General features: G+C 42.9%; 1 protein-coding gene across 2 annotated transcripts in view; it reads left to right on the plus strand.

Moving 5' to 3' along the window:
• The first annotated feature begins 1637 nt into the window (after positions 1-1637).
• Positions 1638-24458, plus strand: part of Them4 (thioesterase superfamily member 4) — a 32302-nt gene continuing 9481 nt past the window's right edge. The window contains exons 1-4 of one of the 2 annotated variants that reach the window (XM_034500281.2): positions 1638-1839; positions 9594-9780; positions 16103-16262; positions 17264-17371. In XM_034500281.2, the coding sequence (XP_034356172.1) occupies positions 1768-1839; positions 9594-9780; positions 16103-16262; positions 17264-17371 (527 nt within the window). In that variant the 5' untranslated portion in view covers positions 1638-1767. The remainder of the gene's footprint in view (positions 1840-9593; positions 9781-16102; positions 16263-17263; positions 17372-24458) is intronic. The other variant, XM_076932847.1, reaches the window with a different exon arrangement.

A 24458-nucleotide genomic window follows, 5' to 3' on the forward strand; every position in this document is an offset into this window, starting at 1 on the left:
CCACAAGAGCTAATAATTTCCCAGTTGCAATAGGGACCTTGAAAGATAAAGCCTCAGACAAGGATCCACCAGACCAGAGCCTAAGACTACTACAGGTTTCCGTCCCCAACCACATTTTGGGGTACTGTACAATCTTGCAGCTGTTCCTAGCCCCTTGAAGGCAGTTCTCGGGGTGTCACTAGACCACTGTCTTTCTGACCTTAGGAACTCAAAAATAAACTCCATAATCCCTTTCCTGTTGTATTCTCACTGTTGTTTAGAATTGTGGTAAGTAACCAACTCTAGTCCTTCACGTCCTTCTAGCTCTATCCTCCAACAAAAGAGAAAACTTTCAGATAAAAATGAATATCTTAGGTAAAAGATACTTGATAGGATGGACAGAAGATTGAATGTTCCAGATTAGTGAACTTGAAGGTATATAAACTTGAAGTCATACTCTGTAAAACACAGTAGAGAGCAATTATTATTGTTATTTGACTCTATCTATATGGGTGTTTTGTCTGTGTACCACATGTGCCCATAGAAACCAAAAGAAGACATCCAATCCCCTGGAACTGCAAACAGCTGTGAGCTGCCATCGGGCACTCAGAATCTAACCAGTGCTTTTAAATTTATGAACCATCTCTCCAACTGTATGCAGATTTTTGTTCGTTTCTTTGTTTTTGTTTTCTTTTTTTGAGGCAGGGTATCACTGTATAGTCTTGGCTGGCTTGAACTCACTGTGTAGACCGCGCTGGCCTAGAGATCCACCCACCTCTGCCTTCTGAGTGCTGGAATTAAATGCTTATGCCACCATTATCCAAACGTTAGACTACGCCCAACCAGATAAAATTTTGTTTACATAAAGACTGCAGCCTTCCCTTTATGTGGCCAACCCCTTCCATTTGTTTTTTCATTTCCTTTGTAATTATTATGTTAAAAACTAGCCAATCACGACAGACTCCGGGCAATTGGGGTGGGGGGAGCGTAGGGCAGTCATTATCTGTCCCTGTATGCTTGCTAACTCTAGTTGAGTCTTGATGCACCTTTCGACAAAAATAATTGCTTTGCTTCTGTGTTCCTTTGTGGAACATGGAGATTATTCTGTTTATCTAGCAATCCCTAGCACAGAAAGAAAAAGCAGTGAAACTAGCAGGCCCCCATTAGACAGTTCGGGCTAACTCTATTGAGCCAACCCAAGAGCAATTTCTTTGGTAGAGACGGTTCTTGCTAGAGTAAAAGTTGATGTATACAATTTCAGTACACAAACACACATCCGCGCGAATACACACACACACACGCACATGCGCGCGCGCACACACACACACACACACACACACACACACACGGAAAGAGAGGGGACAACTGAAGAGTGTCACGTTAAATAGAAGAGACTGACAGTTTTAAACGTGCAAGTGTCCTACAACCAGAAGATCAAATTTCAACACCATTAACCAGCACCCAGTGGCTATCCTCGCTTCGTCTGTGCTGCTGTCCGACCGAGATGAGTCTTTTGCTGTCTGGAGCGTTAATTGTCTGGAAACAAGGAACTAAATGTATCGGCTGTCTAGCCGCGCCTGTTGAGAGCCGGATGCAAAATCTCCCGGAACCAAAGGCGGGCAGCGAGGACTTGGTCCGCCCGGCTTCGGGGAGGCGCCAGCGTCCAAGGCGGCGCGTGGCTCCGCCCTCCACCCGCCTCCACAGTTAATAGTCCGGAATCAGCTTGTGCGATAGTGTGGCTCTTTCTGGATGAGAGGAGACAGCAGCGTCCTGCCCTTGGCTTGAGCAATGCTGAGACGCTGCGCTATGCGCCTGCGCACTTTTGGGGCCACGCCTGCGAGGCGCCCTGGAGCAGCGAGGGTAAGTCCCGGGACGCTGCTTTCGTGGGTCGATAAGGGGAGACAGCCCAACTGAGGCTAAGCTAACACCTGTCCCCAGCTGTAATCACGGTATCTTCAGCCCTGAGATTCGAATCAGGAGGAGCCGGAAGGGAAAGTGACTCAAGGTTGAAATAGGCCAGCAGGGATGGGATCGCCACTACTACTACTACTGAGATAATAATAAAGGATAAGCAAGGTCACCCAGAAAACCGTGAAAGAACCATTACTGACCCCTGGAGAAGACCACTTATCCTTATCAGGGATCTACTCCTAATAGACTCTGATTCGTTATAACCAATTCAGGAAGAGAGAGGAGACTTTTGATTGTCAGATAATCAATTACACCTTCTCTAGCCCGTTTTCACCATCTTGGAGGGTGTTATAGGACTGACTATAATGAGATAATGCAAGGGAAGCATTTAGCATACCTGGAATGTAAATCTTAAATGTTGTCTGCCCTTATTTTTTCCCTGCTTTGTTTCACTGATGTGATCAATACTTGTTGAGCTCCAACTGTATGTCAGGTGTGATTGGCCACTGATGATAAGTAAGACGTGTTGTAGTTAGATAAGGAAAAAGAAAAAACGTTTTCCTCAAGGAATTTACGGTCTAGAGAGAATGGGGTCATTTTGACTTGCCAAATCAAATGTTTGTATACTGTGTGTTATAATAAAGAACAACCGGGAACCGTTCTGTATTGAGAATGGAAAAAAAGAACTTTGGTTATTAGGTGACTGTGGCATCTCTCTCAAGCTATTGCAGCTTCCTGCTAGACAATAAGAGAGGACTGGAGGCCCTCAGTGATGGACACACACACAATTTTAAAATAATAGTGAATGTTGATGGCTTGTCATCAGTCAGGTACCATCTTACCGATGAGGAAAGAAAATGATCTGTGCTAATCTTACAAGAAATATAACTTAGTTTAATTGCACGTTGGAACCCGGCAGTCTGTGCTGAGACCATTTAAGCAGCAGCACGTACAGGCTTTATCTGTGCTGCTTTCGATTCAGTAACTTATCTCTTAAAAGGAGGCATAAAAAGTTATAACTTTACTTACAAACCCAACTTTCATAAATGTATAACTAAAGATCAAGCATGACCTTTCCTCTACTGAGAACAAAGAGTAATGATCATCCCTACAGCTCGTTTTTCATTCATAGTCTGTGCTATGAATTTACAAGTGCATTCACCACAAGCAGCGCTTAGGTCTCACCTCTTTGAACCGAAAATTGAGTTGCTTTTATTTCCCACAACACTGTAGAGTCCATCTAAGGTAACTTGGCATACCTCCAACTAAAATTAGTAGCTCCACTCCCATTCTCAGCCATCTGCACTTGCACGCTAACAAGCATCTTTTCCTTCTAACGTTGCCATCCAAGCCACAAGTCTGGAATCACCCGAGACTCTGTCCAGAGGTTAATAGTTGCCATTTCCCTGGGTTCTAGTACTGGATGTCACTTAAACCTTTTCTTCTTGTTTCTCTGTACCTAGCTCAGCTCTGGGCCATAGCTAACCCTGATGTCTATCGATCTGTGCTACTTTCTCTTTTTTCTCACCATTTTAACTCATCCTTTGCACTTGGTGAAACTTTCTAAAAACCAATGTTGTTATTTTGCTAAAGGCTCATTTTTGAAAGTCAACATTTCAACACACCAACTTCATGATTGCCATTTATGAAAAAGGAAAAAAAAAGAGCTGGGCAGTGGTGGTGCACGCCTTTAAGCCCAGCTCTCAGGAGGCAGAGGCAGGAGGATCTCTATGACCTTGAGGTCTATAGAGGAAGTTCCAGGACAACCAGGGCTACACAAGAAAACTCTGTCTCCAAAATAAATAAATAAATAAAAATAAAAACAAACAAAGCTATGCAAAAGCAGGGAAAAACTTAATTTATTTTTAAATTTGCTTATTTATGTGTGCACTGCCTCTTGTATGTCTGTGGCAGTGCCTATAGAGACCAGATGAGGGTGTTGTATCTCTCTAGGATGGAGTTATGGACAGTTGTGCAGCCATGTGGGTGCAGGAAATTGACCCTGCATTCTCTGGAAGAACAACCAGTGCTGTTAACCATTGAGCCAGCTCTCCAGCCCCATGATTGCCTCTTTATGTAGTTTCATCCCAAGTAAAAACACTTTTGCTATAACAAGTGTAATGTGCTATTCATTTTCTTCTGTGTTACATAAGAATATATAAAGTATTTTTATTACTGTAATTATATACTATGTTACTTATAGTATTTAAAACATATGTTTATCTTTGTTCTTGTGCTACCTAAAATCACCTTTCACACTGATTGTTTTTTTAACCATTAACCTAGAAGGTTAAATTCAAGACCCGAGTTGTGAACCCTCTTTTGTATTGTCAACCATGTTTGGCTGCACCTCTTTCTGTGCACTTTTCATGTGTGAAGACTGAGATCCTAGCAGCCCTCCAGTGTGTCTGTAGCCATTTCATCCTCTGGGCCTTTGCTTAGAGTAGCCTTTAGTTCTCTCTTTCCGGAACTTTGGCTGGAAGAAATCAGTCTGGGTCTCTTGTTGATGCCTGTTGTTTGTTTGTTTAAGTATTCCATGAAAGCACTTGTATCCATATCTGTGTCTAATTGTATTTCCCATTATCTGAGGCTGCTCACACTTAAAGGCAGAGCCTAGGTCTTTTCTTTTTTTGTCTTTCCTGTCCCCTGTATAAAAAGAAGGTACATAATAGAACTCAGAACAATTTATTGGATTTTAGTTTAAAAGCTAAAATCAGACTGGGTGTGGTGGAGCATACCTTCAATTCCAGCAGCACTCAGGAAGCAGTAGGTAGAGCAGAAGTAGGTAGGCTAACCTGGTCTACACAGGAAGATTCAGAGCAATGAGACCCTGTCTCGAATAATAAAACTGTAAGTTAGATAAGTAGAAGAGCCCAGGGAGCATTCTGATGGCTAAAAGTCTTCAATTAGCTCTATTTCTCTATCCCATAAGAGGATGTGAAAACTGATCTAAGCAGGGGTTTCCTAACTGAGAGATCTGAATGGAACCAACAAGATGGCTTGCTAGGTATCTGTCCTGCAACCTGACAACCTGAATTCAATCCTAGGAACTCATGTAAAGATGGAAGGAAATAATTGACTCCACAAAGTTCTCCTATGACCTTAACATGAGTGCCATGGCATGTACACATACATACACACACATACCACACACACATACATACTAATAAATATTAAAAAAGAAAAGAGACCTGAGGATGAAATGAACCCAGATTCATAATTACAAACCAGCATCCGTGGTGGTCTAGTGGTTAGGATTCAGTACTCTCCCTGGTGTGGCTGGGGTTCAAATCCCAGTCAGAAGAGTATAACTATTTTTCTGATTGTGGTGGAAGAGGCCACATGCCTTTAATCCCAGCACTCAGAAGGCAGAGGCAGGTAGATCTCTGAGGCCATCCTTGTCTACAGACCAAGTTCCAGGACAGCTAGGGCTACACAGAGAAATTCTGTCTCAAAAAGGGGGATAGTGGGGTGATGTCTAAACTGAGCATTGCGATATGACACACACCTTTAATCACAGCACTCCAAAGGCAAAGGGAGACTGACCTCTGTGAGTTTGAAGCCAACCTGACCATAATTGTGAATTTCAGGACAGCCAGGGCTACATAATGAGACCCTGCATCAAAACAAGCAAACAAAAACGGTTATTCCTGGATCCTAGAGAGATGACTTAGTGGTTAAGAGTTCTTCCTGCCTGTCTCAGTTACTTTTGTATTGCTGTGAAGATACCATGACCAAGGCAACTTATAGAAGGAGTATATTGGGGGCTTACAGTTTTAGAGGTTGAGTCCATGGCTGTCACAGTGGAGTGCATGGTAGCAGGCAGGCATGGTGCTGCAGAGGGCGTACCCCCTTGCCTGAAAGTAGGAGGCAAAGAGCTAACTTGGAATGTCTGAGCTTAAAGATATCAAAACCCTCACCTAGGGACACACCTCCTCCAACAAGGTCAGGTATGGTGGGGCATGCCTTTAATCCCAGCACTTGGGAGGCAAAGGTAGTTGGATTTTTGAGTTCAAGGCCAGCCTGGTCTATATATTGAGTACCAGGCCAAGCAAGGCTACATATAGTGAGACCCTATCTGTAAATAAATACATAAATAAGAAAGAAAGAGAGAAAGAAAGAAAGAGGAAAATTAGATAGATTGGTTTCAAGCTAGACACCATTGTACATGCCTGTGATCCCAGTATTTGGGAGACAGGAAGATCACAAACTTAAGACTATAGCAACACCCTGCCTCAAAAACAAAATAAAATAAATTTTTTAATTTATTTTTGAGATTCCTTTTTAATTACATCATTTCTTCCTTCCCTTTTACCCTCTAAGCACCTCATATCCTCTCCCCATTCTTCTTTAAATTCATAACCTCTTTTAAGATCAGTTGTTTCTGTATGTTTATATGCATTTATATATTCGTACATAATCCCAGACATATAGCCTGTTGAGTCCATATGATGTCGCTTGTATGTATGTTTTGAGTGCTGATTTGTTTGGGGAATCCCTGGGGAAGACCACCTCTCTCTCTCTCCTAGTTCTTTGTGTAGGGCCGAAGCCTCTTGGGCTGTTCACTGTGGTAGTTTAGCATATTTATTGGTGTCCTCCCTGTCCAGCTCAGGTTTGGGCAATCACGTTGTGAGATTTTACTCGAGATTTTACTAGCTTGTGACATTACTAGGAAACAGAGCCTCATAGCAAAGCCCTGATCCTCTGGCTTTTATAATATGTCCACTCCTTTAAAACTTTTTTCACTGAAAAACTAAACAAAATATGGATGGCAACTTCAATGGGAATGAGCAGTATAAAAAGAAAAAAAAACCTGATGAATGAAGTTTACTATTTGGGAACTATGCAAGAAGGTCTTTGCTGCCAGAGGCTTGCCAAGAAAATGTAAACTGCACTACCTTAACAGTATAAATCCAGGTGTGGCAGTAAATGGAAAGACATTGGAGGAAATGCATCAGTATTTTACCATAGTTGTATTTAGAGTAAGAAATAATGGGTGGAGTTTGTCTGTCTTGCTCAGATTATCTAGGCTGGGTTCTGAAAGGATAAAATGATCAAAGTGGCATAGAAAATAAAGTTACTTATCCTGAGCTACAGGCAAGTGTTATTTCTGTTTGTTTCCTCAATTCCCTAGTACCACAAAAATCAGGACTTCCTTTTTATTTCTGACAAAGGGTTTGGTTGTTGATCTGTTTACATTTATGTATTTATGAGTGGAACTTTGTGGACAACTGTTCATTCACTCCTCCCAACATACAAGTTTCAAGGATCCAGCTAGGGGTCATCAGGTCTGGTACAGGCTTTACCCTTTACCCACCAAGCCATCTCATCAATCAAGTTTGTTGTTGTTGTTGTTGTTGTTGTTGTTGTTTTCATTTTCATAGAGTACTTGAGACAGGTTCCCTCTGTTTTTCCTATTGAACCAGGATTGGAGTCAGCCCAGGCATCAGCAGAAGCTGATTCTCCCATCAGTGAGTGCAGCATGGTGTCAGGGGTGTGGTCCAAGTGACACATACAGTAATCAGAATGGTGGCTACAAGTAGAACCCCACATGTACATACCATCTGTAGTCATAACTGTTGTGAGGTTTCTGCAGCAGCTTTCCTGTCTGCTGTCTGGGAGCATGTGAATATGCTCTTCTGTAGATCACACCCTGTCTTCCTGGGCCTCCAACCTTCCAGTTGTTGACTGGAACAGTGGCAACACTCAGTGCTCCAAATAAGTATTGTAGCTGGAAGTCGCAGTTACCATGACACCAACCTCTCTTCTCCTGGCTTCCTCTTGTCCCTCTTGTATTCTTTATTGTAATTAACTGTCATTTATTTCCACAGTGCCACTCATACACCAGGGACTGGCTGCAGCATTTATCTTATTTCTTCCTTGCTTTATGGAAGTTGTTCCTAAGTTCTGCTTTACAATCTCATAATTCTCACTGAGTTACCCAGCTGTCTCCAAGTAGAACCCTTCATTTGCAAATCTTGGACATTGCCACTCTTCTATTATGGCCAAGTCTGATCACATCACTCCTGCTTAAATAATCTGAGAGTGCTGCAGATAGAATTCAAACCAGTTAGCTTAGCACTGGGGCTTTGCCTATACCTCTACATCCTTCTGCTCCTTCTCTTTTTCTATTAATAAATTATTTTATTTACATACCAAATGTTGCCCCCTCTTCTGGTCCCCCCTCACAGAGTTCTTCCCCCTCCCCTTCAACTCTGAGAGGTCCTCCCCCACATCCCGAGTATCCCTCATTCCTGAGCCATCAAGTCTCTACAGGATTAGACACATCCTCTTCCACTGAAGCCAGACAAGGCAGTCCTTTGCTACATATGTGCCAGAGGCTTCTGACCAGCCCATGTATGGTCTTTGGTTAGTGGCTTAGTCTCTGGGAGCTCCCAGGGGTCCAGGTTAGTTGACACTGTTGATCTTTCCATGGAGTTGCCATCCCCTTCAGTTCCTTCAATCCTTCCCCTAACTCTTCCATAGGGGTCTCCAACCACAGCCCAATGCTTGGCTCTTATATCTGTATCTCTCTCAATCAGCTGCTGATAGCGCCTCTCAGAATGCAGATATGCTAGGCTCCTGTCTGCAAGCACAACATAGCATCAGAAATAGTGTCAGGGTTTGGTATCCACCCATGGAATGGATCTAAGTTGGGCCAGTCACTGGACAGCCTTACCTTCAGTTCTCTGCTACATTTTTGTCCCTGCATTTCTTTTAGTCAGGAACAATTTTGGGTCAAAAAAATTTGAAGGTAGGTTGGTGTCCCCATCCCTCCACTGGGGGTCCTGTCTAACTTCAGTAGGTGGTCTCTTCAGGTTCCATCTCTCCACCATTGGGCATTTTAGCTAAGGTCATTCACATTGAGTCCAAAATCATCATGAGAGACAGAGGCAGGGAGGGACCTGCATGGGTGAGGGAAGGAGGAGGGGGAAAGGGGGTAAGATCAGGTATGAGGGGGGAAAGACAGGAAAGAAGCCCAGAGGGCCAGGAGAATGAATGAAAATATACAGCTGCCAGGGCTGGGGCTGGAGTGGGAGGAACCTCTAAAAACTTACAGAGACCTGGAATAGGGGAGGCCCTCAGGACTCTGTTCCTTCTCTTACACTTTAACATTGCCTAGCTTCTTGTAGACTTTAATATTATCATCTGTAAAATGGGGATAATTGTCAGTTCCTACTGCATAGAATATAATAAAACCCTTCAAAACTATTTCATGCCTCCTTGATTTGTACAAATTAGTTTTGGATTTTGTTGTTGTTGTTGTTTACTTGGTTGGTTTTGGTTTTGGTTTTACATACACTACTCTTTCCAGATGATACTTTCTGTTTGTTAGTATTCATGTCAAAGAGCCAAATACTGAAGCAATACTATTTATTCCCTTGTGTTCCAACCTCCTATGTGGGCCTCGCCTGTGTGCTTTTGATAATATCTATCCATCTCTCTATGTCTGGTGACTGGTCACTTGGGCCTAATGCTATCCCCACCAGTAACTAGCTGGGAGAAGTTAGGCAAATCACTGACTCTTTGTCATTCTCATTTCTGTGAAGGGATGTGGGACAAATGAGCTCTGAAGTTCCCAACCATTTTGAAGTGATCATTTTCTAGCAATAAGAAAAGCAGCATTGTAGTCTTAGGAAGTTGCAGAAAGTATGAAATACTATGTGCCTCCTATTCTTCTTTTTCTTGTCTCTGTCTTTTAGAGGTTATTTTCTTCTGAGAAAGTCATTCGTAAGGACTATGCTCTCCCTAACCCCAGCTGGACTAAGGACCTGAGACTCCTTTTTGACCAGTTCATGAAGAAATGTGAAGATGGCTCCTGGAAACGTTTGCCTTCATACAGACAAACCCCTACTCAAACCCTTCAAGAGTTCCAAACCCGGTTTGTTGGTAAGAATGATCCATAAATTATTCCCCATAAATAATATTTGAATATCAGTGTGAAGTGTTACATACTGATGCACTGATTACTACTTATTGAGAAGGAAGAGCTAGACATGGTATATCTTCCATGTGTATAATCCCTCTCAGTAGAATGAGGCAGGACTATCCTGAACACAAGGCCAGCCTGACCACACAGCATGTTCCAGACCATGGGCTACATAGAAAGACCCCTTTCCGGATGGGGAGGAAGTATAAAAGGAGGGGGTGGAAAGCAGAGCAAGGAGAGACTGAAAGGTAAAGAAAGAAGAAAGAACATGGAAAGCAGGTTATAGAGAAAGATAGTCCCCAGTTTTATAGGCCTGAAATCTCGCTAAATTTTGTGGATTATGAGAGAGTATAAAACATACTGTCAAAAATGAGATGATCCCTGTAGGATAAAAGGGCCCAAAGAAAAATACCCTGAACTTGACCCCCAAGCCCAAATCCAGGGCCAAGAAACAGAATCCCACCAATCACCAAGCTTGCCACAGAATGCTGCCAATCCATGAGCACAAAAAAAACCCACCAATCCCTGATCTCACCCCAACCTCAGCACTTGAAATCCCATCAGTTCTCACTCTGGAAATTTCCACCCTAGGAAGCTCCACTACCCCACCCCAACTCCAAAGAAATCTCATGTAACCCTTGGCTTCTGTTCAGTTCCCTGCAGCATCTAGAAGTCACCCTAGGGGAATTTTCCCTTGCAATAAATTTATTCTGTGAGGTTTGTTGTGCAGTGTAACTTTGTAGTATTCCTTGGCTCCCGATTGCCAGGATACCTCTTGGAACAGACTTGTTACACTTGCATTGGGGAAACCTTCTCCACAGCCAGAGCAGAGCTGTAACTGCAGGCAAAGCCTTTCTCTTCAGAACTGCAACAGTTACAATCCCAACCTGGCATCTTGAGGCTGATACCACCAATTTCTTTTCTCTTTATCTCAGAATCTGGCTCCATCACTCTGAGAAGGTCAGAACACTTGAATCACCATCTGTGGTAGTTGGAGTTACTGTTGCTGTAATGAAACACCATGATCTCACCTACCAAGTTGAGGAGGAAAGGGTTTCTTTGGCTTACATTTGCACGTTACATATCATCTATAAAGGAAGTGAGGAAAGGAACTGAAACTGGGCAGGAACCTGGAGGCAAGAGCTGATAGAGAGACAATGGAGGAGTGCTGCATACGAGCTTGCTTCTCATGGCTTGCTTAAGCTGCTTTCTTATAGAACCCAGGATCATAGATCCAAGATGGGATGTGCCCTCCCTCACTGATCACTAATTAAGAAAATGCCCTACAGTCAGATCTTACTGGAACATTTTCTCAATTAAGGCTCCCTCTTCTCTAATGACTCTAATTTGTGTCAAGTTCACATAAACTAGCCAGCACACCCTCTAATCTCTCAGACTTTAAACCCAATGACAACCTACCTCATTCCCAACACTCAGAAATTACACTTCCTGACATTCTGAGTTTGTTTGTTTGCTTGCTTGCTTTTTAAACATACTTTGAATCAAATAAGTATTTTAATTTTCAGAGAGGTTTATTTGGTTGGGTGGGTGGGTGGGTGGGTGGGTGGTTGGTTGGTTGGTTGGTTCTCTGAAGTTGATGACTTCAAATTAGCCCTTAATGTTTCCTGACAGTCTGGCTCCTGTTTTCCTGGTCTATTGACTCCCCTGCTCTTCTGGATGCCTGCTTCTTGCCTTTCTTTTTACTCACACCTCTAATTCTTCCCTGGTCTCTCAGCAGGTCTTGCTTTCTATTTCACTACATGAAAATGAAAGCCAACAGAGGAACATTTCCAAGCTCTCTCCACCTCTTGTCCCCTCCTCTTTATACTAAGCTTGATCTGCTTCTGCCCTGCAAGAATGAACTGACCATGAATGACTTGTGCACTGTGTCCCCTTCCCTTGGCCTGCTCTGGACATTCCTCCCTGCTACACCTTGTCAGCAACAGACCTTCCACAACTGCATTACTCCTCCTAGTCTCTCAGGAATTCTCCAATACACCACCATCCCAACTCTCATAGGGTGTACCCATTTCTCAGTACACAGTATTCTTTTTTTAATTTAGTTTTTATTGCTTCTTTGTGAATCTCACATCATGCACCCCAATCCCACTCATTTCTCTATCCTCTCATGCCTGCCTCCACCCTTGCAACCTCCCACACACAAAAAAAGAAAATCTCATTGTGGAAGCAGTAGTGTGTCACACTGTGTCCCACAGTGTACCCTTTTGTCCACATAGCTTTACTTGCAAGTGTTCATTACAATGAGTCATTGGTCTGGTTCAAGACCCCTGGTTTCTGCTATACTATCAACATTGGATCCTCACTACGACTTTTCTTGGCTATCCTGTTGTTGCCATGTGTCATAGAGATCCTGCAGCTTTGGATATGTAGAACTGGCCTCTTTACATGCTCTAGCAGTTTATCGATGGGGTAGATGTTGGAGTAGACCAACTCAAAAACCCTGGATCTAGACCTGGATGGTAGCTGAGCCAACTCTCCTGCACCCACACCATGTGGGAAAGCTCTCCAGCCCTGCCCCACCTAGCTCATCCAGTGATACAGCCAGCAAGAAGCAAGCCAGCTCCCCTGCTATCATGCCATTGGGGATAGCTCACCCTTGCCCACACCAGCAGGGTCAGCTCTGTTGTGCTGCCCAGCCCAGGTACAGTGCCTGCTTTCCCAAGTGCTACAGCCTGTGAGGAACAGGGCTAGCTCTTCAGCTCTCTTAACCCCTGGGGCCAACTCATCTGTCTTAGTCAGGGTTTGTATTCCTGCATAAAACTTCATGACCAAGAAGCAACTTGGAGAGGAAAGGGTTTACTCAGCTTATACTTCCCCATGGCTGTTCATCACCAAAGGTCAAGACAGGAACTCACATGGGGTAGGAACTTGGAGGCAGGAGTTGAGGCAGAGACCATGGAGGGGTGCTACTTACTAAATTTCTTCCCTTGGCTTGCTCAGCTTGCTTTTTTATAAAACCCAGGACTACCAGCCCAGGGATGGCATCACCCACAGTGGGCTGGATCCTCCCCCCTTGATCACTAATTGAGAAAATGCATCTCATAGAGGCATTTCCTCAAGGGAGGCTCCTTTCTCTGTGATAACTCCAGCTTATGTCAAGCTGACACACAAAACCAGCCAGTACATCATCTATCTACTGTAGGTAGTGGGGGTAGAGGGTGGCTACTGTTAGGGTTACCCAGGGTCAGGGTTACTCGGGGGTTAGGGCTGGGGGGTGGGCATCTCTCCTTTGCCCATGCCACCCCACCCCAAGGCAGACAAGTGGCAGGGCCAACTCTCCCATGCTCACACTCTTGGGCCAGCTTACCACAAACTCCTATAAGCAGGGTAAGCTCTGCAGTACACAGTATTCTTTATCATTGTAATTCTCTTTGGTCTCATGGTCCTAGGAGCTGTTCAAAAGCTGATCATTTCTCAAGTTAATCATTGAAACTTAGTGAACTGGCTTGTTTTCTGTTGTAAACACCATGACTAGAAGCAACTTGAGGAGGAATGGGTTTATTTCATGTTTACTGCTTAAAAACCAGTCATAAAGTGAAGCAAGAACAGAAGCCACAGAGGAAGGTTGCTTTCTGACTTACTCCATTGTTAGGAGCTGACTTTAATCAGAAAGTGGCTAGAAAGCAGCTATCAACTTTGCAGCCATCTGGAGCCATATACCCTGATGAGAAACTTGTTTTTCAATAGCCTACAACAGCTGAAGCACACTCTGATAAATATCTTGTTTATCCCACATAGTTTGTTTTGCTGTTTAGTGACCCCAGCTGCATGGTGCATGTGGTAAAATGTTTTCACCTGTGTTCTCCTGTTTGTACTTATAAATACCCAGGATTTCCTTATAAGGGTGTGGTGTAGTAATAGTAGGTGGAGTGGTGTGTGTGTGGTGGTCAGTAGGAGGTGTGAATATAGTCTGTGAGAGACAATAAAGGAGACTTGACTACAGATCCTTTGGCTTGTCTCTATTTTTCGAGTCTCTTCCCCTTCTTCCCCCCACTCTCTCTCTTGCTAAACCCTGACCTGCAGAACAGAGCAGGCCACAACACTCCGTGTGGCTTATTCAGCCCATTTTCTTATACCACCCAGGACCCAAGGATGTGCCCACTCACAGTGGGCTAGGCCCTCCCAAATCAATCAATGAAAATTTCCCTGGAGCTTGACCTTGGGCAGTATGATGGAGGCAGTCTCTCAGTTAAGGTTCCCTCTTCCCTAATGACTTCAGCTTGTGTCAGATACTAACCACAACACTTAAGTTTCATACACACTTAGGTTAGAATTTTGGTTCTGCACAGCACAGAAAACTGTGAGCTTGGGTAAAGTACTTTCCCATTCTATGTCTCTGTGTCCTCATGGCTGAAGGGGTAAAGGAAACAAAGGTTAAATTACTTTAAAAGAATAGTTGGTCATTTTCAGGTGTCTGTTTAGATTCTTCAGTTTAGAGCCAAGAGTTAGTCTATTTATCAAAGGGGAAAAAAAAGAACTTTTAAGTAACTAACATTATTAAATTTTACCTATTAAATTACCTAAAAAAAAAAAAATTGTAATGCTGTGTATGGTAGAGGATGTCTCTAGTTACAATACTCGGTAGACACAGACAGAAGGATGAGAATTTGAGACCATCCTGGGCTACATAGATCCAGTCCTAACTGAAACCAACCCCTGCCCCATTCCACCAGATTCACTTTTTTAGAAGAGTTGACTAGTGTGCACAGTGTATTTTATAGTGCCTGGGTCTGATCCCTGGCACTATAAAAATAGTATTGTTTTTTTCAATTAAAATTATTCTGACATCACACAATTCATTGAATGCCCGTAACTTTTCTATAGGATGATCTTAGCATAATACAACTGAGAATTCTCTATAGACAGTAAACTTACAATCTATGAAGCATGGCTTCCAAAACTAGTACTCAAGTAATACAGCTTTTGTGACATGGTGGAAACTGGCTTCTACCTGGTCAGCTTTACTGAAATGATCTAAACATGGAAACCATTACTACTGGTCTACGTGACAATTTTGGTGGCCATTATTCATTTTCTAGTGTAAAGTTGGCCCTCACCTCTTGTACTTCATCTGATCCCTCCTCCCACCCGTAGTCATGTGCTTCATTGTGCAGTCTCCTGCTGTTGCTCTACTGCCTCAGTGATCTCCAGTCTTGGGCTTTAACCCAAATATTACACCCCTGGGAATTTTGACAGAAGAACAGATTCTGCCTCAGTTAAGCAGGGGTAGAACCAGAAGCTCAAACTCTCTTATCAAATCTGTTTGACTTATTTTTCTCATTTTTACGAGATCCCTCACAGTTTGATGCTCTTGACCACAAATGTTGAACTCCTAAGCTGATTTCAGGAGCCTGAATGGTTCTAACCCAAATACAGTAACTTATTGGGCTGAACTACTCCTGTTACTGATTCAGGATAGCAGATTACATTCACGTCCACCAGGAAACCTATTTCCTTTGTATTGGGTTATTCGTTCTTGTTGAAGTCCATTAAACCGGACTTACACCGAAAAGGGTTTCTGACTGTACCTCACAATTTTGCTCAGTTTACTATTAGCACTTATTTACCATATTCACTAATGCCTGTGTGTGTGTGTAGGTACTTCATGTGTGTGTAGGTACTTTATGTGTGTGTAGGTACTTTGCTTTCTTTTTTATTCTGTCCATGCATGTTCACATGTATGTTTTGTTTCTTTGCTTTTATTATTGGTTTTTGGTAGGTTGACTTGTTAGTTTGTTTGGTTTTGTTTTTAATTTTTCAAGACAAGGTTTCTGTATGTAGCCCTGGCTGTCCTGGAACTTGCTCTGTAGACCAGGCTGGCCTCAAACTCAAGGATCCATCTGCCTCTGCCTCCTGAGTGCTGGGATTAAAGGCGTGTGCCACCACCACCCAGAGTTTTGTTTAGTTTTGAGACAAGGTTTCATGTAGTCCCGACTAGCCTCAAACTCACCATGTAGCCAAGGACGACCTTGAACTTCTCATCGTCTACTTCCTAATGCCAACATTATAATCATCTATTCCATACAGTTTTATGTGGTACTGGAGTTCAAGAAACTAGAGCTTTGAGCATGCTAGGCATGCACTCTGCCAATTAAACCACATCCCTGGCCACTGTGCTATTCCTTGTGACGTCTCCATTCCTTTTAATCAGTTATCCATCCACATATGATTTTGTCAGGGTATAGGAGCTTAATTCTTGCATGGCATTTATCTTATATCTGGTTTTTTCTCTCCTCTACCCATATCCCAATTTCTTTACAGACTCGAAGTTTAAGAAAGAAGAACAAATGTCCAAGGCCCAACAGTTCTCCAGAAGCTTAGAGGAAGGGCAAGGCTTTGAGTATGTGATGTTCTATAATAACGTTGAGAAGAGGATGGTCTGCTTGTTTCAAGGAGGTCTTCACCTGCAAGGAGCACCTGGGTAAGAGCCGTGTCCTAGCAGCATCAAGCTGATACCATTTTATTCTCACATATCCAGGGACTACAAAGATGATATTAAAATGGTAATGTAGATATATATTTATTGAAATGGGAAGATGTCTATAGCATACTATTGAAAATTATCTATATTGGTTACATTTGAAAATGTCAACATACTATTAAATGATGCATATAATATATTGTTACAGGACATAGAGCAATGGAGTATCATGAACACATTTGTATTGGTTTGGCCATGACGTAATGGTAGTATTAAGGTCCTTAAGGTTTCTTCCTTCTATTTATCTGTACTTCCTAAACTTTAAAGATTTGTTTTATTATTATTATTTTAAACTCTGTGTGTGTGCATGTGTGTGTATGTGTGTGTGTATGAGTGAGTATGTATGTGTGCATATGAGTGTGTATGTGTGTATGAGTGAGTATGTATGTGTGCATATGAGTGTGTATGTGTGTGTATGTGAGTGTATGTGTGTGTGTGAGTGTATCTGTGCAGGTATGTGTGCATTTGATTGTGTGTGTGTGCATATGAGTGTGTGTATGTGTGTGAGTGTATATGTGTGTTTATATGCACACTCATGTAAGTGTCAGATCCTGCTGGAGCTGGAGTTGCAGGTGTTTGTGAGTTACCCAGCATGGGTTCTGGGAACTGGGCTTCGGTCCTCGGCAAGGGTACATGCTCTTAACTGCTAAGCCACAGCTCCAGCCTCACTTTTTAAACTTAAACAAGGAATGTGTATACATACAAGCATAGTGTTTCTTACATGAATTTTAGCTTTTTGTGCTGTGGATATGATTACCACTAAGCTCCAGTTTTATTATAAGTATCCTTTCTGCTATGGACAAAGTTAAGCTTATGGATTTTATTTAATTTTAAATATACTGAAGATAAGGTAAATGTATAAAGACACTTAAATAATTTCTATCTTGAGAGGCTGTTTCCTGAACTTCTTAAACTTTCTCTTCCGCTGCTGTTGTGACTAGATTTGTTCATGGAGGTGCTATTGCAACCATCATTGACATCACTACCGGCATGTGTGCAATTGCTGAGGGCGTTGCCATGACTGCCAACCTCAACATCAACTACAAAAAGTAAGTCTGTGATAATTCTCCTTACGTTCTTAAGTCAGATTGCCCAGCGGCAGATCCTAAGTCAAGATGTATGGCTGTTGCTATCCAGTAAGTACTCCCCAAGGACTGGCAAGGGACATGGAGAAGCAGGAACAGGGACATTGAGGAAGCCACCAAGACTGAGCTCTCAAAGTTCTGCAGAGAGCTTCAGACAAACTGTACAAAGAAGTTCTGAAAAGAGAAATGTATGCTTCAGAATTAGTTCTTCCATCAGTAAGGTGGCTGGAATCAATGCCAGTTGTAGGATGAGGACTGCCCTGGCTCTCTGTGTTCAAATAGAACATTATCTAGGGAAATAATTCGTTTTTATTTTTTAATTACCTTGTATATATGAGAGAAGGGCACATGTCATGTTGTGCATACAGAGGTCAGAGGACAACCCATGGGAGTCAGCTCTTTTTTTCTACCATGTGGATCCCACAGATTAAACCCAGACCCTCAGGCTCAGCAGCAACCAAATATTCCCCACCTGTTAAAAAAGAGAGAGAGAGAGATTTCTCATAACTTCACACAGAAAAATCGATGATTTTGATTTTGAGTTAAGATGAGTTTGAATCCATCAAAAGGGAGGTTCACCATGATCTTCACCATCCAGCTACAGTCCTACACCAAACGACAGAACAGCCTCTATCAAGGGATAGAGACTGAACTATAGGGCCACAAAAGCTGTATTACTTGACTACTAGTGTCTGGAAGCCATGTTTCATAGATTGTAAGTTTACTCTCTATAGATAACCCTTAGCTATAGTACACTAAGATCATCCTATAGAAAAGTTTATTTCAGAGGTGAGGAAATTTTTTCTGTTAATATTTTATATTTGTGATCTGTGTAGGCTGAGACACAGCCATGGAAGCACAGAAGGACTTTCTGATAGTGTGCAGGGATAGCTTTGTCCGAATAAAACTTCATTTATAAAACCATAGCCATTGTAGTTGCCAAGCCCTGCACTGTTTACCCAGAAGCCCAGTTAGAAAGGGGACAGAGCTACTTGCCTTCTTTTGTAGTTTCTGCTGCCCCTTACCTTCCCTCCAACAAAAGCAGGGGTTGCTATTTTAACTCTTCTTCTCTAGTGGCCAATAATAGTAACCTCAAATTAAAATTACTTATACACTTTATCATCTAAGAGCAATTAGGAAAGGTGTCTCAAGCCACTCAGGCTCCCACAGATGAGGGTCTACATTCATTCTTTTACATATAAATATCCAGTTTTTCCACTTGTATTTTCCCCATTGTGCCCATTCTTGACCCTTACTATGGGGTAGGAAAGATTCCTCAGTTGGTCAGGGTTGTGCTGTGCATGCATGAGAGTCTTGAGTGCAGAACCCCAGCACCCACTTTAGAAAAGGCTAGGCACAGTGCCCATGACTGCAGTTACAGTGCTGGGGAGATGGACATAGGAGGAGTCTTTGGCTTGCTAACCAGACAGTCTCAGCAGGTCAGTGAGCTCCAGGTTCAGTAAGAGACCCTGGCTCAGAAAATAAAATGGAAAGAAAGACACCAGACACTGAGCCCCTCAAAGGCCTGTGCCACCACTGTCCAGCTTTGTAATGTATTCTGAAATCAACAAATATTGTGCTGCAGCCAGCTTTCTTCTTTCTCAAGGTCACTCTAATGGGATGGGTTGTGTTCCCACCCAAGTCACAGAATAGCATTTTTAATTTTTGAAAAAAGGTTGGGTGTTCTTTTATTTTAATTATTTTCTTTTCTGTGCATTTGTGTTTTGCACAAATGCATTCTGTGTAAGAATGTCAGATCTTGAAGTTGCAGACAGTTATGAGCTGCCATATGGGTGCTAGGATTTGAACCTAGGTCCTCTGAAAAGGCAGTCAGTGCTCTTAACCACTGAGCCGTCTCTCCAGTCCCACACCTTTTTACTTTTTTTTTTTTTTTGGATATTTTCTGTATTTATATTTCAAATATTACCCCCTTTCCTGGTTTCCCCCCCCCCAGAGTCCTCTATCCTATCTGCCCTCCTCCTGCTTCTATGAAGGTGTTCCCCCACCCACCCACCCATCTACCCACTCGCAGCTCCTTGCCCTGGCATTCCCCTACACTGGGACGTTGAGCCTTCAAACTCTCCTCCCATTGATATCCGACAAGGCCATCCTCTGCTACATATGTGGCTGGAGCCATGGGTCCCTCTATGTGTACTCTTTGGTTGGTAGTTTAGTCTCTGGGAACTTTGGGGTGTCTGATTGGTTGATATTGTTCTTCCTATGGGGTTGCAAACCCCTTCAGCTCCTTCAGTCCTTTCTCTATCTCCTCCACTGGGGACCCCGTGCTCAGTCACCTTTTTACTTTTAAGAAGCAAAACTTAGTCATCTCAGCTTCCAGCCAGCCAGTCTATCTATGCTATTTTCTTGTCTCTAAATACATTGGACAAAACAGCTCAAAACTGGTGGTGCTGAAAGGTGTCGTGCCCATGATAGATCAGCAAGGAAGATGCAACAAACTGGATCCTTCTCAACATCCTTTATTGGAAGTGCTCTTTTAGATTTCTGGGAGAGACCTTGAATGCCCAGAACGGACTGTTTATATACCCTCAGCCCTGGGCGGGGCAAAGCGCATGGAGGTGCACGATTGGTCAATTTGCGGTGCCTCATATGCATACACCTCAGCATATCCCACCCGGGAGGGGGTGATTGGTCAGGTTCGTGGTACCCTAGTGGTACCTCATTTGCATGCCCCATTTGGGAGGAGCTGGAGCCAAATTCCAAAGTGCACTGCACATGTGCAGATCTGAGGCACCGTTTCTGTCAGCCGACAGATCTGCGGCTCCGTTTAGTCAGCCATCAGGTCAGCGGCTTACAGAAAGGGGCTGTGTTTGAGCCTGTAACTGCTTCATGACATATCACATTGGGCTTTCTGATTTCATGTAGCAGAAATACTGTCTGGATGGTGGTGGTGCACACCTTTAATACTAGCACTCTGAAGGCAAAGGCAGAGGCAGGAGAATCTCTGAGTCCAAGGCTAGTCTGGTATACAGAGCAAGTTCCAAGACAGCCAGGACAACTCAGAGAAACGTTATCTCAGAGAGAGAGAGACAGGGAGAGAGAGAAATTCAAACCCATGGCCCAAGCTTCCTTTTCTTTTCCTGTTGTAATTGACTCATCTTGTGGTACATCTGAATAGAGGGTCTCACTACCACATGAGGGTTATGAAAGTGAATCCTTACTGCTTAGAAAATCACTCTGTAATGCTAGCTAGTCCACTACAATTACTTAAAGCAAAGCTTTGCTCCTGTTCTTTAAGAGAAAAGAGAATGGCTGTAGGCATCCTTAGCTAGATGGGTTTTGTCCCCATAAGAGTTTCAGCTATACTTTGTTCTCAGAGTTCTCAGTGTGAATACTATGCCTTTCAGAAGTTCAGGTCAGGGTGTGCAGTTGGTTACACACTCGGGAAGCTCACAATTGAATTAAATCCCGCCCTGTGCTATTCACCAAAAATTCACTTACATCCTCTATAATCTCATAACCTCTATGATCTCATAACCCAGTGTAACCTCAAATCATATCTCCCTACATGATGGTTCCTCTTCTATTAAAATTTATTCCAGATTCCATTCAACAGACTGCAATGCTTGGTGGTGGTGGTGGTGGTGGTGGTGGTGGTGGTGGTGGTGGTGGTGAGCATTACTCATCTGCTCCATTATTTCAGTGAGGTGCTCAAGTATATCCCACAATTTTATTAACATGCCCACTGCAGCTAAACTAATGGCAGACATACCAAGCTTAAATGCAAAGTGAGAAGCAGAATTCCAGTCAGCTTGACATGGATTCTACCAAGTTAATACAGCATTGGCTACTCTCTGACCTTCAGATCCAATTAGAGGTGAGAGCACCTTTCCTAGAAGGATGTTAGGACTACTGATGTACAGAGATGGCAATTTAATATGGTAAATAGTGGCTTAAAAGTATTTCAAGAATGAAGGGGAGGGAGAGAGATGCTTTGAATTCAGTATAGAGAGAAGGGGGTGGGATATAACAGGAACAGGTCAAAGCTCCAGTAAAAGTCCCAAAATAGTGTGTGTGTCGGGGGTGAAGGGTAATGGTTTCCAAAGAAAACAAAGAAGAAGAAAATGATGGATGAACATATTTGTGGGGAAAAAAAACTCGCGGGGAGGTGGAGGAAGAGTCCAGCGGCGGGGGTCCGACAGCGGGGGGGGGGGGGGGTGTCCCGGGCACCCTTCCCCACATTCACACAGCCACTTCGGGCTGGTGGCTGCAGTTCAAGGTTCCAAGGGCTGGGAACCTGGCAGCGGCAGGCCCAGGAGACACGTGGAGTCCGGTTTTCCAAAGCTTTATTGTTCATGGCGTGGTGAGTGGGTGTAGATGGCGTATGCTTCCCGCCAAAAGTCAGGGGGCCTGGCTTTTTATAGGGAAAGGGAAAAGGGGCAGGAATAACTTAATTAGCTATGCCCCCCCCCCAGCCTTTAGATAACTCATTAATATTTTAACCTCTGGAGGTGGAGACATGCTAATCACGCCCTCTACCTGTGTGCTACATGACTGAAGATCCACAGGTTAAATGGAGTTACCTAGTCCAAGGCCCAACACATATTCTGGTCTAGAATGAAAGAACAATTTAAATCCACAGAAAACACAACAGGTATCAATTAGGATAAATAACAGTAATCTATGCAGGTATTCTAGAGAAGCTGCAGAGCTCTGAAAAGTATTAGAGACAGCTCTGGTGTGATGGTCTGCACCTTTAATCCCAGCACTTGGGAGGCAGAGGGCAGGGGGATCTCTGAGTTTGAGGCCAGCCTGATATACAGAGTGAGTTCCAGGATAGCCAGGGCTACACAGAGAAACCCTGTCTCAAAAAAAAAAAAACAAAAAACAAAAAAACAAAAACAAAAGAAAAAACAACAACAAACAAACAAACAAAAACCAACCAACCAGAGACAAAGAAGCAGCATCCATAAGAGAGCTATCTCGGACACAAGAGGGCACCATTACCCTAGCAATAAACCTTCCAACAGCAACAGCAGAGACAAAGTCTACACCTCAAGTGGTTTTCATTGAGCCAAAATTTGAGAAAGGTTATGGAAAAATAGGGCAGTGCTCAGAGAACATACAGACGACTAGCACAGAAGAAGGGAAAGCCATGACAGGATGACCAGAGACAGACAATGGAAGAAGACAGTGGGCAAGTCAATGGTGCATGTACAGAACACGGTCTCAGCAGCAGGGCAAGTGTCTGCATCCTGCAGAATAGCAAGAAGCAGAAACACGGGAACAATGACAGAGTTGGAGAGAAGCCAAACAGAAGTCCTTTTATTTTTCAATAGGGAGCAGATTAAAATGAGTGATAATTAATAAATGAAGCAGTAGAAAAGTACAAATAAAAACGAGGAAAAACCTCAATTTTCTAGAAGAATAAAAAGATCAGAAAATGTGAATCAGATAGAAGGCAAAGTAAGATAGTGTAGCAAGTAAGTCAGTACACTTACATCAGTCTGAAGACAGGTTACAAAATCCAATTAAATATGAAAAGCTGAGAACCATGTGATACATTTAAAAATACAGGGAAAATGAGATTTTTTTGTTTGTTTTTGTTTTTGAGACAAGGTCTCTATGTATCCCTGGCTGGCCTAGAGCTCCGTATATAGATCAGGCTGGCCTTGAACTCACAGAGACTTCCTGCCTCTGCCTCCTGAGTGCTAAGTTAAGGGTGTCCAGCACTATGCCTGGCCTGACACAGCAAAGTTTTAAAAGAAGGAAGATATATCAGACAAAAGTTAACCAGAAGAAAACTGGGATAAGCAAAAATCAATTTGTACTCAAAAATAAATAAATAAAGTGATAGTAGGTACAGAAGAACAGCTTCAGAATAATTAAAGAATCAAGCTGAGCATGGCAGGAATCTGTAACCCAGCACTTCTGCATTAAAACGGGAGACAGAGATAGAATCAGCCAGCAATGTGCAGGCCAAGTAGCCTGGAGTAGATCCTACCTTAGCAAGGTAGGAAAAAAACAACTCTCAAAAGTTGTTCTCTGGCCTCCCTTATAAACATTCTCCATAAAACACACACATCTGCCCTACACACATCCACACACAAAAAGTAAGTAGACAAGTAAATAGAAGTCTTAAAGGGAACTGGAGAGATGGGTGCGAGGCTGAGCACTTACTGCTCTGCAGAGGACCAGAGTTCAGTTTCCAGCACCCACATTATTGAGTTTACAACTACCTGTAACCCAGTTCCAGGGGATCTAGTGTCTTCCTCTGGCCTCTTTGGGAAACTGCACTAACCTGCATATATTATCACAAAAACAAGCCTACATAATTTTAAAATTTTAAAAAGATTTTTTTAAAAAGAAAATCTGATGCTGAACAGAAAAGAAAGCAAAATATCCCCAACCCAGGACCTTGACAAATCTTGAGGGGATACCAAGAGAAAAGAAATCCTGATGTCTCTCTCCATCAATGGGGTCAGCAAAAGCTAAAGGAGAGGGCATGTTAAAAGGTCACAAGAGGGACACCTGGGCCAGTGGGCAGTCACAGTGACAACTTCCTTGTGTCTTAGAGTCCCTTCGTCCACATGGTGGTGCTGTTGGAGCACAGGACACTTCCATGACTTTTACATCAGCCTCTGACCTTCAAAGAAGGTCATTTTCATTATGATACTCAATTCTGTCTCCAGGATTCCCCAAATGACTAGCCACTAGGCACATGTAGCTACTTAAATTTAAGTACATGTTAATTAAAATGGAATAAACTGTAAGATTCAATTTCTCATTTATACTAACCACATTTCAAGTGATCTGATGTAGCCACATGTGGCTACCACATTGGACAGCTCAGCTATGGGATGTTTATATCATCATAGCAAGTTCTACAGATAGCACTGGCTGTTGCTAGACAAGTGCTCCAAAAAGAAGTAGATAAGAAAAATTTTAATTATATCTATATATTCATTATGTCTGGGTGGGGTACATGTATGCCACAGCATACATGTGGAGGTCAGAGGCCAACTTGCAGGATCTCCTTCTACCATGTGTGTCCCTGAGACTGAACTCAGGACATTAGGTTTGGCTGCAAAAG

Source organism: Arvicanthis niloticus, chromosome 4, assembly GCF_011762505.2.
Source record: "Arvicanthis niloticus isolate mArvNil1 chromosome 4, mArvNil1.pat.X, whole genome shotgun sequence".
NCBI lineage: Eukaryota > Metazoa > Chordata > Mammalia > Rodentia > Muridae > Arvicanthis > Arvicanthis niloticus.